Source organism: Oryx dammah, unplaced genomic scaffold (assembly GCF_014754425.2).
Source record: "Oryx dammah isolate SB20612 unplaced genomic scaffold, SCBI_Odam_1.1 HiC_scaffold_1, whole genome shotgun sequence".
Lineage (NCBI taxonomy): Eukaryota > Metazoa > Chordata > Mammalia > Artiodactyla > Bovidae > Oryx > Oryx dammah.
In genome coordinates, this window is record NW_024070185.1 from 98,450,920 (window position 1) to 98,469,542 (window position 18,623).

At 37.5% G+C, this 18,623-nt stretch overlaps 1 protein-coding gene and 1 long non-coding RNA gene across 2 annotated transcripts in view; one reads left to right on the top strand and one right to left on the bottom strand.

Moving 5' to 3' along the window:
- Positions 1-14,697, top strand: part of MUSK (muscle associated receptor tyrosine kinase) — a 93,294-nt gene extending 78,597 nt beyond the window's left edge. Inside the window, exons 10-14 of the mRNA XM_040238549.1 lie at positions 4,874-5,049; positions 10,277-10,478; positions 10,985-11,176; positions 12,539-12,687; positions 13,859-14,697. Of these exons, the coding sequence (XP_040094483.1) occupies positions 4,874-5,049; positions 10,277-10,478; positions 10,985-11,176; positions 12,539-12,687; positions 13,859-14,541 (1,402 nt within the window). The 3' untranslated portion in view covers positions 14,542-14,697. The remainder of the gene's footprint in view (positions 1-4,873; positions 5,050-10,276; positions 10,479-10,984; positions 11,177-12,538; positions 12,688-13,858) is intronic.
- LOC120862534 overlaps positions 10,135-18,623 on the bottom strand; it is a 51,373-nt gene continuing 42,884 nt past the window's right edge. Inside the window, exon 3 of the long non-coding RNA XR_005720799.1 lies at positions 10,135-10,442. This is a non-coding gene — a long non-coding RNA (uncharacterized LOC120862534). The remainder of the gene's footprint in view (positions 10,443-18,623) is intronic.

Below are 18,623 nucleotides of genomic sequence, written 5' to 3' on the forward strand. Positions count from 1 at the left end.
CCTGGAGAATTCCATGGACATAGGAACTTGGCGGGCTACAGTCCATGGGGTCACAAAGAGTCAGACACAACTGAGCAACTAATGCTTTAACACTGAGCTAGAAAATATCATAAAAGGTATAATATTCTATGATATTTGTTATTGTTTACATCATTTTCATATTCATAGATATCCCTGCTTTCTAGGAAGTAAAAAACAAAATCCCAAACTAACATGAATTTCATTGGTAAACCAAGATAGAGAAAATAAAGACTATAAAGTGTTTCAACATTATTTGTCAATAAACATGAGATCTTGGTGAGCATTTTAGAATATCAAGATACATTCCACCTAATATTCTAATTTAAGTACTGACACTCTTGTCTCATGGGAGGGGTGGAAGTAGTTATAAATATTTCTTTAAATCCCCCATACCCTTTAAGCATTGAAATTTATAAATTCAAATTCAACAGAACTATCTTTGCCTCTATTTACATTTTATATAGCAAAGATAGGAATCAATATGAATTTTGAGCTAACTAGAACAAAGTTCAAATAGTGTCTGTACTATTTTCTAGGTGTATATCATCTGGGCTAAATTCAGTTTCCTCATTCGCAAGATAGAGTTGACAAGATTAAAAGATAAACTGCATCCATGGCATATATTAGAAACTGGATAGATGCTGTTTACTTGTCAAGGAAACAGGAAGACTATCAACATAGAACATTTCCATCTGTTTCAATGAAACCGGGAACTAGCTAAATACTGAAATAGTTTTTAAGTGCTCTATTTAGCATACAAGGACTATGGAGAGGTTATTAAAACACAGTGCTCCATTCTTCAACTTACTGTGGATTTTGAAGGTTTGGAGACATTTTAAGACTAATACAATTTGTTATTTCTTCAGTTAAGAGTATGTTTTCATCAGATATGACATCTAGATATCTCTTGGGGAACAACCAGAATTAAATTGAAGTGTCCTTCATACGCTAGAACAAAATAAATTTATTGAGTAACTTTCCAACATTTACGCCCTAGACCGGTTTACATGCTTAGGCCACAGATGTCCTTTCTCAGGACTGAATATAACTTACATTTTTTTTTTAGAAAAAAAAAATTTGTTCTTTTTCAGAAAAAAAACCTCTTTCATTGAGATGTCAAATTTATTAGAATAGCGTAATTATCTCTTAAATCTGTAAGCCATTAAATGTTTTTTCCTAATTTCAGTTGCTATTTGAACAAGTATTTTTAATCTGAAAATTGTTTCAATTTTTTAATCCTTATAAACAATTTATTAATATTGGGGTCAAAAAATGAGTCTAGAAATTTTCACATGTTATTGTTCTTTCTCTCAAATATAATCAATAACTGTTTAAAAATTAGACATTTAAAGAGGCTTGGTCTCTGCTTTTAAGGTACAAAATTCATATAGATTATATAGGTGTTAGTGTCATGAGTAATTAAGTTGTCCGATCCTTTCTGCTGTTAAATGAGTTTTGCCTGTTTGATTCAATGCAGTAAACCCTTCCACAATAACTGTTTAATTCTAAGAAAATTTTCCTGCAGTCCTGGTAACTTCTGCTTTTTGTACCAATAACATTAGGATTAAAATTGGGCTCATTGTAAAAAACTAGTAAGTTTGCTCTTCAGATATTCTCATTTTGTCTCCTTGCACTTGTATTATATCTTTTATAATAGTTTCTGTTTGCCTTGGTATTTCAAGGTGGTTCAGAAGTCTCCAACCACATTATATTTTACTGCTACTTATGTGTAAGACTTTTAAACACATACTATTCGTCATGGTTTTCTAATCATAAACAATAACTTGATCATTTGTGCCTCTTTCAATGGATGATAAGGAATTTCATTTATTCAGTAAACATTTATTGAGCTCCTACTGGGCTCTAAGCACTATTCTAGGGCATTTGTCCATGGGTTGTATATTGCAGCAGCAGAAGTCAGTGAGCAAGATACATGATAAATAGACAATTTATATATTACCTTAGAAGGTATTAAGTGTCATAGGAAAGGGAAAAAGTGCACCAGAAGTGCCAAAAGTTATATTCCGGAAGTGCCAAAGGTAAATGTGAAAACGGAGTGCTATGGGTAGTCCTAATTAGTTAGGGCAACTGTACTGAATCCTCCATACTTGCTTTTTGAAACTTTTTGTAGAATTATAAACCAGGTTAGTGTTAGCCAATTATGTTGTATTTGCATTTTGGGGATATTCTTAGCTTTTACATAATTGCATAGTCATGTATACAGCAAGTACCTGGAAGAGTTCTCTGTGTTATTTATCCCTGATCTCAGTCATTTGTTCCATAGAAAAATCCTGTTGTTGTTAAGTTCTCAACTTTGATTCACCTCTTGTTCAGCTAGAATAGAGGTGTTACACATTACATGTGAAAATTTATTTTTTATAATCTTACATACATGTGTGTTTGACTGGTACTTAAGTCTATGCTACCTTCAGTTTCCCTTAACATTCTTGCATACTGACCAGTTGTGGGGGCTGTGCTGTAATGAAGACCATATAAGGGAATCCTGAATTTTGGTCCTTTGTGGGGAATATTTTTCTCTTGCCAGATAGTGGTAAGATTATTTCTTTATTTCTTGAGATTCAAAATACTTGTAAAACTCACCTGGGAGTAGATTTCTTTCCTATAAGTAATATAAAAATAACGGTTAATATATTTTCTTCATCAGATTTATATCCTTTTTAAGAATGTTTTCTTATAGTATATCTCTGAACATTTTTCTTTTTTATGTGCTCTAGTTTCTTGTTGGGATACATTGTTAATTTGTACTTTGAATTTCATGCTTGATTCTCACTGTCCTTATTGCCTTACCCACCATTTTCATCTTTCATTCTTTCTTTCTGCATTCAGTTAGAACTTCTAAAGTTTTCCTCTATCATTTGTTCAATATCTTGCCAAGTCATTTCTTTTTCAATGGAGATTTCACGTTTCAGTGAAACAAAGTTGTCACTTTTTTGTAGTCTTTATTTTCTTCAGTCACCGTCATGTTTAACTTAACCCAGTTTTCAATCTACTTTCCTTTTCATTTTGATTTTTTTCCCTGGTGAAAAACTCTTCTGTAAAGGCCATGCTTCAGTGAAAGGCTTCATGTCAATGAAAACAAAAAAAAAACATTTTTCAATTCTCTAGTGTGTTTTTAACTTATAATAAAAAACAACTTGCCCAGGTATTTGCTTTCTCCACATACTGTGGGGCTAGTTTTCTCATATGACCCATGTTGCTTTGGCACAGTTTAATTATAACATCTGAACACAAAAAGATGCGCTTATGTGACTCAAGGATGGAACCAAGCATAGTGAGAAGCAAGCCAAGCAAGGTTTCTACAGTTCTTCAGCTTCTCAGGAGGCTGAAAGCCCCACTGCTTCCCCTTCCCTTGCAGACATATTAAGAATCTACATCTCATTGTTATACTCATGACCCTCACTGTATCCCTTCACTTCTGTATGCACAGCCCAGTCATTTTACACATGTTCATTCGGTCCATATTGCTAAGTGGTTGCCTGGAAAAGTGGGAGTATAGGCCTGAGTATTAAAAAACACATATGTATATGTAGGTACACATAGACATGTATGGACACACACTCCTACTCTATACTTCACATATTGAATGAATAACACTGCTATTATCCTTAATTTCTTTCATCTTTAATATCCTTTTATTATGCATCCCAAGCATCTTAATTTGGGACTAACCTGGTTTCTCCTGTGTGCTGCTGCTGCTGCTGCTAAGTCGCTTCAGTCGTGTCCGACTCTGTGCGACCCTATAGACGGCAGCCCACCAGGCTCCACCGTCCCTGGGATTCTCCAGGCAAGAACACTGGAGTGGGTTGCCATTTCCTTCTCCAATGCATGAAAGTGAAGAGCGAAAATGAAGTCGCTCAGCCGTGTCCAACTCTTAGCGACCCCATGGAGTGCAGCCTACCAGGCTCCTCTGTCCATGGGATTTTCCAGGCAAGAGTACTGGAGTGGGGTGCCATCTTATTTTCTATAAGATAAACTTGAACAAATATTAATCCACAAAATTCGATATAATCCAACTAGTCTACCTAGTCTTTCTTCAGCCTCTTCACTCATGTGTGTGTGTTAGTCTCTTAGTCGTGTCTGACTCTGAGATCCCATGGACTGTAGCCCACCAGGCTCCTCTGTCCATGTAATTCTCCAGGCAAGAATAGTGGGTAGTCATTTCCTTCTGCAGAGTCTCCACTCATAGTACAACACAGAGATGACAGTTACAGCTTCATTTTCACATGGACATTACTCTAGCTCTCTCAGATGAAAGCACACACAGCAATGGGACAGGACTCAGCTTCTCCAAGGGTAGGGCAGGGTATGGACCCCCAAGCTCTTCTATAACCATCCAGGAGGGTGATGTTACTCTGTTTCAAAGAACAAAGCACACAGAGACACTGACTGTGTTCCTCAAGCCCTGCCCATCAGCCCTGAGATTATAGAAAAACCTCTCAGGCTGGAGACTGCTTGACAATGATCCATGACTTTAGTGTGTGTGCTTTTAAAGTTCTGTATAACTTGTTTCCGAACTTTTGTAGTGATTTTAATATGAAGTTGAGAGAAAACATACCGGGGATTTCTAATCTTTTTACCTTTTGAACTTGAAAGTTCTTTCCTCCAGTAGCATTAGTGATGTTTTATAAACAAGATAGTATTTCATCTCACAGGATAATATACTATATATTTCATTAAGTCTCATGTTATTTACAAAAGGATCTATACAAGGACACTTTTGCAAGAACAGACAGTGTACTACAATGATGCTTTGAAAATACAGGATTTAGGCTCCAATTTGGTTTCAGTGTGCTATGATTCATTAAATTTTGTTCTCCTTAAATCATTTTAGAGAATACTGCTTGGCAGTAAAGGAGCTCTTCTGTGCAAAAGAATGGCTGGTGGTGGAAGAAAAGACCCACAGGGGACTCTACAGATCCGGGATGCTTCTGTTCTCCATGCCAGACTGCAACAAACTCCCCAGCATGCACTGGGACCCAATGGCCTGTACCAGACTGCCATACTTAGGTAACAGAGTTCTCTTGAGATGTTGGAGGTTCAGAGAAATTTACTATTTTGAGGAAACTAAGGTGTGAATTTAAATCTCCTATCATTCTAGGCATTTCTCATTTTTTTTTTTTGAGTTCTGCCTTCTTTCCATACCTAATAACAGAATCCTACTGCTATCCTAATTGCACCAGTTACCAGCATAAGGATTTATTCCATTTGTTCTAAAAGAAATTAAAGAGTACTGTTCAGAACTGTTGAAGATCTTACCTTACTTCATAAGCAGATCTGATGACAGCTTGTAACATTTTTTGGAATGTGCAGAGCAATGGCTAAGAAACATCTCATATTTTGTCAGAGAAGTGGAATAAAGAAATAAAGTCCTCTTTCTTAGCCAAGGAAGCAGATTTTTCAGCATGCAAAAATAAGCCACATGTTTGAAAATGCTGATCTCACGAAACAAAGCTGAATGGCTGCATGTTGCTTTAATGAACTTCATTTGTAAGGAACTGTGTGGTTAGCCCTAACAGCTGGATTCATTCCAAAGACGCAATCCTTTCACATTTGAATGCAAAAAATGTTTTCCCGTTGTATATTAAAAAGCTGAAAGGGAACTTGTATTTCTTAGCACTCTCTCACAGAACATAGGAGCTATCGGGATGTTCCTAAAACAAATTTTTATCCTTTCCCCTTCAGATTATAAAAAAGAAAACCTAACAAGTAAGTATTTTTGTTTGTGCCCTTGAACCTTATGTGTATGTAACTGGATTCATGCATGCGTATTTACACCCATATTTCATGATGTCTAGGACAAAGTACAGTCTCTCTCTTAAAGGCTTTTCACTATATTCATCCAGGGTAGAATATGAAGGCAGATCATTGGAGATCCCAGTTTATAGCTCCTAATTAGGCCATGGAGAGCACCAAATTTAGTGAATGGTATAAATCCTATTTCCATCCCAAAGTTATTGAGCAGCATTGTCCCTTCGATGGCCATAAAATAAGCCGATTTAAATTATCACCCTTTGATTTCACATTCATGATTTTTATATCACATAATTTTTTATAGAGGAAAAAAGTGTTTTGTGCCCTTGAAACCTTATGTGTATGTAACTGGATTCGTGCACGTGTATTTACCTCCATATTTCATGATGTATATGGACAGAAGTATAGTTTCTCTTAAAGTACAGTCTCTCTTCATTGAGCCAATTCATGCTCTTTCTTTGTGACAACTGATCCTTCTTTTGGAAGATAGGTGTTTTTTTTTAAACAGCCAGTTTTCAGTATATAGTTTACAGGGTCAAATCAAATGGTTTTAAAGGAGTCATCTCAAAATCTCTAGGAAAGAATTCTGCAGTCTTATCTATAGACCTTCCCCAACTCAACAATGAAACTTGTAGGTACCCTTTTAGAAAAGCAGGGGGACTGCTTGATTCAGGCTCTAGCATATGCTATTCCTTTTTTGTGCAATACTATCTCTCCTGACTCCCCCTACCCCCTTCCCCACGGCCACACCCACACATATGCCTTTGACCAGTTACACCTACTCACTCTTAATATTTAACTTAAAAGTTACTCTAGAAAACCTAGCCAGAATGCCGAAACCTGGACTCGGGCTACCCCTGGATTCTCACAAGCATCCTTGTGCTCACCACTCTTGTAACACTCTTTATATTTTATTGTAATTATCTGTTTTCTAATTGCTTCCCAGCTAAGTACTTTTAACATAGAGAGTTGTCATTTCCACCACAGTGTCCTTGACACTTAACAATCAATATTCATTTAATAAGTCCTTTAATATGTGGATGAATGAGTGAATAAGACTCCTCTGATGTTCAAAGGCAAAGGATAAAAGGAGAAAATTGATGAGAGAAGAAAAAGATTAAAAGGAAAGAAACTGGAGACTCAAATTGATAAGGTGGACCCAACGAGATAATTGATATTGCTCTAGGGAAGATGAGGGCAAATCGATCAGAAACAATAAATAAGAACTGAGAAAGTAAAACTCTCCTGAAAGAAGAAACAATTAAACCTATAAACAATTAAATGCATAAAATTCTTGTTGAACCTGTGCCAATTTTTCATCTTGAAAAGAAATCTTACTAAATCATCATGGCTTATTCTTACTATGCAATTAATTCCATTTTCTGATAGTATTGATAAAAAATTACCCTTATATATACTAATAAGGTTACACTGCCAATTTCATAAATTTCATTACATTCCTTCACATGTTAAATATGGTATGAATGGCTCTGGTGAAATGCAGAAACAATAATAGTCCCCTCTCTCTTTTAATGATTGTTTCTGCTTTTTTATTAGCAGAAAGGTTCGCTCTCCAATTTAAATCCCCCTTCCCACTCATCTGGTGGCTCAGCTGGCAAAGAATCTGCCTGCAGTGTGGGAGACCTGGGTTCGATTCCTGGGTTGGGAAGATCTCCTGGAGGAGGAAAGGCTACCCACTCCAGTATTTTGGCTTGGAGAATTCCATGGACTGTATAGTCCATGGGGTTGCAAAGAGTCAGACACGACTGAGCGACTTTCACTCACCCTTCACTCCCACTAATCTTGGATTGATTTTTTAAATCTTTGAATGTCTCAGTCCAAAGAAAGTCAGAGCAGCTTTCAAACCATCACAGAGGAACCTGAGAAGTCTGTAATTTCCATCACTGCTGTGACGCTTGATGAGAAATGCTATCATTGGTCCTGCACAGATATTTTATTTATTTTATTTTATTGCTGTGCTGAGTTCCTTCTAGTTCTAGGTGCCTGCTGGAGTCACAGGGGTGACCAAACTCAGTCTCCATAAGCTTTAAAACCCACTTACTTGGCTGTTGGTGCTCAGGGAAAAATCACTGTGTCCATAACTAGACTAAAAAGTCATACATGGGCATCCCTTATAATCTCTGCTTTTACAAGTATCCTATTTCAAATGGCTTCAAGCATTGACAGCAATGAAATTTTTCCTTTGACTTTGTGATGTGTTATATTAATATAGCTCCTTCTATGAAATCATTGTGTGTGTGTGTTTTACTATATTGCAGTTAATTGTTAATATTTCATTTAGGATCTTTTAAATCTATGTTCTATAATCTATGTCTGCACTTTTCTCCTGTGCTAACATTGTCAGGTTGTGATATTAGTATTATAACTTCCTGAAACAACCTGAAAGATTTTTCTCTTACTGGAACATATTATAAAATTGTATCTCTTCTAGACTGAAAGAATGTAATCATAATACTATAATGACTTAAATTTCCTGGTTATGACTATTTTCAGATTTTTTTCATTCTTCAATTTGGTAATTAATATGTTTCTATCATTTCCCTCAAGATTTTAAAAATGTAACTCCATAGTTATATATTACTTCATATTTATTGATCTTTGAATCTATTGTTAAAATGACTTTATCATTCCTAATTTTGTATGTTTGTGCCTTTCTTTTTCTTTTAAAATTAAAATGCCACTGATTAGTCTACTTTATAAATATTTATAAGACTATTGACCTATTTTTAAGTCTATCATTTCTGTTTTGTATTCTAACTTATTAATTTCTGCTTGTACATGGCTGTTACTTTATCACCTGTTTTTCTTTGTTTTCTGTCAATTTTGTTTCTTTTCCAATGTCTTGAATTAGATGTTCAGCTCATTCACTTTCATTCTTTTAATCTAATGGAAGGAGATAATACTATGAGTTTATCACTGAGCACATCTTTGGCCAAATCTCATAAACACTGTTAGGAAGTTATTTTGTAATCTGTAACTATGGCTAATTTCTACTCTTTGATTAAAAGGTTATCAAATTTTTTCTTTTTTTTAATGTCCTATTGGATTTTATTTAATCTACTATTGATTGCATTTTGATCAAAGAATAGATCTGCATAATTTCTTCTTTTGAAATTTACTTAGATTCATAATCTTAGTAATTATGACCTGACAAAAAAGATTATGTCTATTGGTATCCCACAAATATTTAAAAATAAAGTTCATCTCTCTTTTTAGGATACAAAGTTCATTCTTTACTATTAAGACATTCTTGTTAATTATTAAAATATTTTCTATCCATGTTGTCTTTACTCAATCAAATAAACGGATTTAAAATATAATTTTAAATCTGTTTATATGATAGTGTAATCCGTTTAATGATAGTGTGGTTTTAATAGATATACAATGGACTTTGCACCCCATGAACAGAGAGGTTTAGTATGACACCTTTTGGCTTCCCTGGTGGCTCAGATGGAAAAGAGATTTAGTGAGATTTAGTATGACATCAGGGGTTTTCCCAGTGGCTCAGATGGTAAAGAATTTGCCTGCAATGATCAGGAGATCCAGGTTCAATCCCTAGGTGGGGAAGATTCACTGGAGAAGGGGAATGGCAACCCACTCCAGTATTCTTGCCTGGAGAATTTCATGGACAGAGGGGCCTGGGCGGGGGGGTGGGTACAGTCCATAGGGTCGCAAAGAATTGGACACAACTGAGTGACTAACACACATAGTTTTGGTTTCCAGCAGTAATACAGATTTTACCTTATTTGTATATTGCACTGACCTTTTTAAAAGGAGTTTGAAATGAAATTGATTGTTAGATGAACCAGCTTTCTCATTGTGTCCTACTATTTCCATTTTCCACATTCTTCCATTTGTTTTTGTAAATCAACAATACACATGTATAAAAGCTCAGCTTCAGACAATCCTAACTTTAATTTCATAAAAATATTTTATTTAATAACAATTTCCATGATTGTTGTCAGGTCATAAACAATATGATGTGTGTAAAGAACACTAGCTCAGGATCTGCATTTGTCTTGGAAAAAACATGTTCTTTCTGTGTCTCATCTTTAAAATTCTATGAGTCTATAAGCTGGATAACTCAGACAGTAAAAAAAATCTGCCTGCAATGCAGGAGACCCCAGTTCGATCCCTAGGTTGAGGAGATCCCTTGGAGAAGGTAATGGCAACCCACTCCAGTACTCTTGCCTGGAGAATCCCAAGGACAGAGGAGTCAGGTGGGCTACAGTCTGAAGGGTCACAAAAGAGTTGGCCACGACTGAGTGACTAACACACATAAACTGGATTTACTTACAACTGGACCTCACTGGATTCTTACAATTGCACTTCATAGATATAAAACCAGGGAGAACCTGATACATAAACACATGGTCTTAAATCTAGTTTACTGATTGCTTGAATACAAAAGTTGCTTCTTAAAAGTTTAAGAATGAATGAAACCACTGTTGTTGACTTACAGCATTCCCGCCAATGACATCCTCAAAGCCAAGTGTGGACATTCCAAATGCGCCTTCCTCCTCCTCGCCCTCCTTCTCTGTCTCACCTACGTACTCTATGACAGTAATCATCTCCATCATGTCCAGCTTTGCCATATTTGTGCTTCTTACCATAACTACTCTTTATTGCTGCCGAAGACGAAAACAATGGAAAAATAAGAAAAGGTGAGATTCTCGTTTAAGTTAATCACTTAACACTTTAAAATTTTTATTTATTTCACTGGAGATGGGAGGAAGCTGGAGATGGGAGGAAGGATATATACAGTCTCTTTATGACACGCATTGCCTTGTTTTAAAGTTAAGCACCCCCATCACAATCTTTAAAAATGTCAATGACTTTTTGCATAGGATTCCTTGTCCTAAGGTTAGTTTCTTGCAGAAGATAGAATCTAAACCACAATTTGGAAGAATATGGTTGTTCCTGCTCCCCATTAGCTCCCTCAGCCCCACTGCCACTACCAGATTGGATGGTGACAAAATTCCTAAAGAAAAAAAAAGTGTCTTTAGACTCCAATCCAAAATTCTTTGTTGCTCTAAAACAGAAGGATCTTCCATAAACTTAGCATAATTTCTTTTGTTTCCTCCTAAACTCCTATGTCTCTGTTGAACCTGAGTACAAAGCTCTCACCTGGTCCTCAGCTCATTATTGATCTTACCTGTCTTACCTGCAGAGAATCGGCAGCAGTAACCCTCACTACTCTTCCTTCTGAGCTCTTGCTAGACAGACTTCACCCCAACCCCATGTACCAGAGGATGCCACTCCTTTTGAATCCCAAATTGCTCAGTCTGGAGTATCCCAGGAATAACATTGAATATGTGAGAGATATCGGAGAGGGAGCATTTGGAAGGGTCTTTCAAGCAAGGTAAAGTTGCTCACTTTAAAAAAAATCTATCCACTAAAACACCTTGGGTCTGAATAGTTACCAGGCCATAAACTTGATGTCTATGTAATTATGCATAATATTTATTATCAAATTAGCTAAATCTTCACATCATTCACCTTATTGTTTTGGGTACTGTAGTTTGAGTCTTGATAATTTTCCCTCTTTGCTGGAAAATAGGGTTGTATTTATGGAGAGAATCTTTACAAAGTGTTCTGATGATAAGCAATTTGCAAAATTGAATATTTTTCAGAAGGGAATTTTGTCAGACATTTTAAATCAATTTCTTGCATTGCTTTTAGTATTATTTCTAAAATCTCTTCCATTTTAAATTGCTATAGTCTTCATTTAAAATTTTGTTTGAACTAATGTTTCAGTTTAAGAACTCAGAGCCTGACATGCGTAGATATTAAATAGATGTTCACAGAATGGCAAGACAGAAAAGGGAAAAAAGTAATATAAAAATGGAAGATAACAATGTGCTCAAGAAAGGGCCAATGCTAGCCCAATTAATGTCTTTGTATGAGCTGGAATAACATAACTTCTCTTCATGTAGCTCCACAGATACACAGCTTGGCCACAGAAGGTAGACTTGGTTTTAATCACCGATTGTCACTTTGGCCTGTTGCTCTTGGGCAGGACGCAACATTATCTCTACATATAGTGGCCCTAGTATGGAGGTTATATGATTAATGAAAATCTCATGCAAATATTTATTGGGAACCAAAAAAAAAAAAAAAAATGAAGGGCTCCCCAGGTGGCACTAGTGATAAAGAACCCGCCTGCCAATTCAGGAGATGAAAGAGACGCAGGTTCAATCCTTGGGTCAGGAAGATCCCCTGGAGGAGTGCATGGCAACCCACTCCAGTGTTCTGGCCTGAAGAATCCCATGGACAGAGGAGCCTGGAGGGCTACAGTCCATTGAGTCACAAAAAGTTGGACACGACTGAAACTACTTAGCATGAATGAAAAAAGTTGAAAGGGACACTTTTAGGCCTTTAAATATAAAGATGAAAAAGTCACGGTTCCTGCCTTCTGGGAATTTAGATTCTAGCCAGAGATTAAGGGATTACAATGGTAATCATCATCTGGGCACTTCTGATTTCCTGTTATTTATAAATAATGCATCTTCAACCTTCATCTGTGGTGAAAATAACACTAGTGATTTTTAATTGGAATCGAGAAGTTTTAAGTGTGACCTGCCGTTGGCATCTTTCTTTGGTTCCGTGGCTTTGGGAAAGGCTGCATGAGTCGGGGGGGTGTGTACAAACGTGGGTAGTTATCATGTGACTATGTGGAATACTCCTGATCTTTGATTTCTTGCTCAATAACTGTATTTCTCAGGGCTCCAGGCTTACTTCCCTACGAACCTTTCACAATGGTGGCAGTGAAGATGCTCAAAGAAGAAGCCTCAGCAGATATGCAAGCAGATTTTCAGAGGGAGGCAGCCCTCATGGCAGAATTTGATAACCCTAATATCGTGAAACTCTTAGGTACGGAACTCTTAGGTACAAGTGGAATATAGAATATTTTCTGTACCAGGGAGTAGAATATTTCCTTAAGTCACCTAAGTTCAAAAGGTTAGAGTTTTAAAAATTTTTCTGAGAAGTGTTTTGTCACTTCATTAACTTTCTTTTACCAATTTTATATTTTGATTGTTCATTTATTTTATATAGTTCATATAAATATACCAATTGCTAAAGTCCCTAGAATTAAAAGCTAACCCCAAAAGAAGCAAGCCGAGATAACAGTATTCTCATTTCCTTTCCTTTCTGAACAGAAACTTCTAATTTTTGCCTGAAAAAATCATGGAGTTAATAATCTATTTGTATGCTGGTGTGAAATTGTGACCATCTGACCTAATATTTCAAGTTGTCCAGTTTCCCTCTCAAATACAGAAAGATTTTAGAATTAACAAATGCCTTTCTGGTACAAATGCCTTTCTGGTACGCAAAGAGTCGGACACGACTGAGCAACTGAACTGAACTGAACTTTTTGGTACTAAATCTAAGGTTCTATTTATATTAACATTTTCTTCTTTCTGGAAAATAAATGTTTGTAAATTTACCTAAATGTTTAACTGCGGTAACCTGAATATTTCATCTGAGATCTTTGACTGTTTTTCCCCCCTTTTTCAAATTTCACAAAATAGTTTCCTTATCATCCTCCTTCAGAAAGGAAGCAGAAAAACAGAGCAATTGTATTACATACTCAAAGAAAACATCTATTTATGAATTCATTTGCTTAATATTTATGGAATACTTGCTCGCCAGAAATGTGGTAGGTGTGTGGAATTGAAAGAAGACTTAAGACATAATCTATTTTTAAAGGGATAAAATGTTGGGGGAAAAAAACCTCAGCTGAATGGATAATTATAACAGGCTGGTAAGTAGGATGCAGGACTAAGGATAAATAATAATGGAAGAAAATCTGATCCAGGAAAGGTCAGGCACAGAGGCCCCCTCAGAGGAGGGATAAATCAACTGAATCTTAAAAGAGAAGTAGATGTTTACACAAAGAAAGGGGGTCAGGGTTCGACTATGATGCTGTCAGTAGAAAACTAAGGCCCCACTTCTTCTGATCTGGTCATTTGCTTTTGGACAATGTTTTCCAATGTGTACTTTAGAAACGCAACCTCTAACAAGGGGCCTATTTTGGTTGCAGGAGTGTGCGCGGTGGGGAAGCCCATGTGCTTGCTCTTTGAATACATGGCCTACGGGGACCTCAATGAGTTCCTCCGCAGCATGGCCCCGCAGCCTGGACGTGGCCTCAGTCCCAGCGACCTGTCCCCCGGGTCACAGGCCTCCAGCCCCGGCCCCCCGCCCCTCTCCTGCGCGGAGCAGCTGTGCATCGCCAGGCAGGTGGCTGCGGGCATGGCCTACCTCTCCGAGCGCAAGTTCGTCCACCGCGATTTGGCCACCAGGAACTGCCTGGTGGGTGAGAACATGGTGGTGAAAATCGCTGACTTTGGCCTCTCTAGAAACATCTACTCGGCGGACTACTACAAAGCCAATGAAAACGACGCCATCCCCATCCGTTGGATGCCCCCTGAGTCCATCTTCTACAACCGCTACACCATGGAGTCTGACGTGTGGGCCTACGGGGTGGTCCTTTGGGAGATCTTCTCCTACGGCCTGCAGCCCTACTATGGGATGGCCCACGAGGAGGTCATCTACTACGTGCGGGATGGTAACATCCTCTCCTGCCCAGAGAACTGCCCCCTGGAACTGTACAATCTCATGCGTCTGTGTTGGAGCCAGGTGCCTGCAGATAGACCCAGTTTCAGCAGCATCCACCGAATTCTGGAACGCATGTGTGAGCGGGCGGAGCACAGTGGGGGTGTCTGAGGTCCCAGATGGGTGAAGAGAAATCTCCAGTCTCTTCTCGGACCCTGGGAGCCAGAGGAGTGCAACGCCCAAGCCCCCAGGAGACCCAAATAGCAAAGAATAGTAGCAGACATGGGTACCATGCTGCTTATTTCTCAGAAAAAAAAAAAAAAAAAAGACTGGGCAGAACTCCTGGAGTGGGTGGAAATTGGGTGAAGGGAAAGGCAGGCGAGAAAACGTGTCAGATAACCGGAGGTAACTACTCTTCCTCATGGGGAAAGTTTGTATTACATATTGTACCGGAAAGAATACCACCCTGTTCAGTTCCTGAATTAGCTGGCAGCAGAATAAGGCTCTGCTGTATTAAATTTTAATATGAACTGCGGTTGAGAGCTTCATTTTTAATAGAGTTCATTCCTGTCCATTAGGAAAGTAGTGTATCTTCCTGTAAGAAATTTAGCTCAAGCACAGAAAACTCCAAAGAAGGAAAAACCATTCATTGTCCCCTCACCCAAAGATGGGTGTTGGTTTTTTATTCAATTTCTTTCTTGAGTTTAATGCACACTTCTATATTTGTTTGTATTCGACAAAGTTGTGGTTTACTTTATTGATAGAGGGTTTCCAAGGAATAAAGTGATAATCAGCAAGGTTATATTCTTATTGTGATTTTTAGTTCTCTTTTTGTTTGTTTCTTCTTTAGAAGTTTTCCTTTGTGCACACATGTCATGAATTTAATCTGCTTGCTTTATTCTTACAGGTTTTTTTTCTGAAAATGTCTTTTGTGTCTATTTACCTTTTTTTTTTGAAAATTTTATTGGTACCTTTTTCTTTGTCTCATCTTTATTTAGGACTTGGTTTGTTTTTGGTTATTTGGCTATTTTTTCCTCTTATTTAACCTATACAACAAAAACATTGGCAGAAATAGTAACTTTCTAAGTAACATTGTGGACTGTTACATATATACCTTTTGCAAAGTATATTACTATTACTATTTTCTTCTGTACCTGCTTTTGAAATTACCCGTTTCAAAGTTGTAATTCATTAATTTTATTGCCATAGACTATTGCACAGTTTATAACATGGGAATTCACAAGATGCTCTTGTGACTGAGTTATTTCAAACTGATTTTGTTCATTCTGACTTTTTTTTTCCCTTCTAGAAATCAATTTGATAGGTAGCAGGATTAACACATGGCTATTCACCAACTTTCTGCATGACTATTCACTTGTCTTGTTACATCTTATGATTCTTGAAAAAAGCAAGACAAAACAAAACTCTCTGAAACTCAGATTCTTGGTGCACAAGACTTCCCAGTGGAGTCCATACAATATATCTTTATCTGAGGCCACATGGATGATATGAGTTTCTTCCTGATATTATATAAACAGATTCTCCTGAAAAGCAAATAAACGGGAAAGAGAAAATAGCAGTCTACTCTATGGCCAGTTTACCTTCAAACCTAATTGGTAGTAAGGACAGTGGAGAAATGGTCTGAATTCTTGAAAGTAGATTCTCCGGCTGTCCTCCAGAGGGCTCTACCTGATATCTCCAATTGCACCTACAAACAACAACTTTGTCATCTTTGCTAGAAAATCTGCAATGCCTTGTTCATAGTCACCGCAGGCAACCAAGACAGAAACACAGTTTTCCCTCTCTTTCACCAAAGAAAACTCTATCAGTTTTACTTTCTAAAGCCCTCCTGCACACACCACCTCCCCTTCGAAGCGACCACCCACTATTCAATCTCTATTGCTATCTCTTCTCTCATCTTTCTCCCATTTCAGGCCAGATAAGATTCCCTGGGCTATGACAATACAAACTGACTCACAATACAATATGACTCACAATTGTGATTTACAAATAAGGAAGCCAGGAGTTAGGACTGAGACCTTGAGAAGTGCCTTCGATTCAAGTCGTGATTTGAGACAGTCATCCAAAGAGCTAGATGAGGAATGAGGTTGCAATATGAGTCTAAGACAGAAGGCCAAGAGGCCAGCAAAGCAGAAAACTTGGAGTGGACCACCATCAAGTCTGGAACGTTCCTACAGACACCCATGGCGTAACACATGTGCAACATATAGGCTCTGAAAACGTCAAAGACATCTTTTTCCTCAGCTGACAGAGTTTATTATAAAAGAAAAGCCATGAAGTCAGGCCAATCAGAAAAGCTACTCTATTGAAAAGCAGGGGGACTTCCCTGCTGGTCCAGTGGCTAAGACTCTGAGCTCCCAATCGCAGCGGCCCCGGGTTCAATCCCTGGTCATGGAACTGGATCCCACATGCCACAACTAAAAGTCCCACTTGCTGCAGCTGAGACATGGCACAGCCAAATGAAAGAAATAAAAATAAATTTAAAACAAAAGAAAAGCAGAGTCAGGGTAGTGAGAGGTACTTGGAGGACCTGCCATGGGGCTGGTGCAGCCGAGGTCACGTTGCACTTCAGAGCTGGGTTTCCACCGGCCTGTTCTGTTGTCTGCCACTTTGAGCTTGCTTTGCTTCCTGCCCTACTGCAGGGTAACTGCCCTTACTTTCCCATCTCTTCCTCATGCCTTCTACAGCCTCACAGATTCTCTGTCTGTGTGCCCGTTAGACGCTGGTGTTCAAGATCTCAAAGCAAAAATAATCATAGATATATCGGTAAATATAGTGAATGAATAAGTGGACAAGAAAGTAACTATAGTAGAACCCATCCAATTTTATTAAATATTTAAAGGAACTGAAAACTAAAATAGCAACAAGAAACCTCATGATAATAATTGTAGTAATACTATCAGCTGGCATTTCTTGAATACTTACCACATATATTCTAAGGCCTCTAAATATATGTATTTATTTCAATTAAAGTAAATGTATTAACTTAAAACACAACATCCCTGTGATGTTGTAGTATCATTATGCCCTTTTTTAGGTGAGGACACGGGCACAGAGAGGTTGTGTAACTGGCCTAATCACACAGAGCAGCAGAGCCTAGGTTGTGACAAGAGGTTGAATTCTCAGTCACCACAACCAAGCTGCTTGTAATGATTCCAGAGGAAACAACTGAAACTCGACTCTGTGGAGGTGATTTATAATTTGCATCTGGTTTCAAAGCATACAGTATATCCCTTCTACTACCAATTTTCTACCCCATTCTTTTCACTGAACAACAAAATGTATATTTTAGCATTGTTACTTTTATTTTAAAAAATCCAACTGATGGAATGTGCATATTTTGTGAACTCTAAATGCATTTTTAGACTATGTCAAGATCACTGTCTTATTTCCTTGGTGCTCGTCCCAACGTTCTGTATCTCAGGGACAAGGGCCCAGTATTTACCAGTATTGTTTTCTTTTGTAAATACAGATTTCTTTTTCCATTGTAAAATCAGTGTATAAATTTAAAAAAGATCAGGAGAGACATTTACAGGGCTGTTGTCATCAACGGACAGGACCAGCATCAGTAAAGCACCCACAAGTGATATTAAGCGGCACAATATTAAATGTGACGAGTTCCAGGGACTGTGTGTAGCGCCAGAAGAATGCATTTGCTGGTATCACAGTTGAGCAGGAAAGGGGCCCTCCTTCCAGTCTGCAGGATATTATAAACCTGTTCTATGTCATTCACTGTATTTCTAAGAGTGCAATTTAATTTCTGAATAATATTCCTTTCTTTGGATGTACCATAACTTAGCTATTTTCCTATTTTTAAAACATTTGGGTTTTTGAACTGAAAACATTTGAGTTTTTTCCAATTTTCACTTTTACAAACAATACTGCATTGGTCATCCTCATTTGCACATGCCATAATAATTTGCTTATAGAAATTCTGAGAAAGAGGATATCCAAGCCAAATGGCATGCACAAAATTAAGGCTTTTGTTATGTGTTGTCATATTCTCTAGAAACACTGTTCCCATCTCTGCATTGTACAGGGGATGTCATAGCCCTAAACATATGCTGTCATACACAGAGAATTAATTCTCTGTATTTTAGAAGGCTTTTGTCTACTTGATTATAAATAAAGATGATCTCATTTTTATTTTTAAATTACTAATGAGATTGCACTTTCCTTGTTTCTAGGTCATTTTATAGCTCTTATTTTGGGAATCATCTATAAGTCATTCT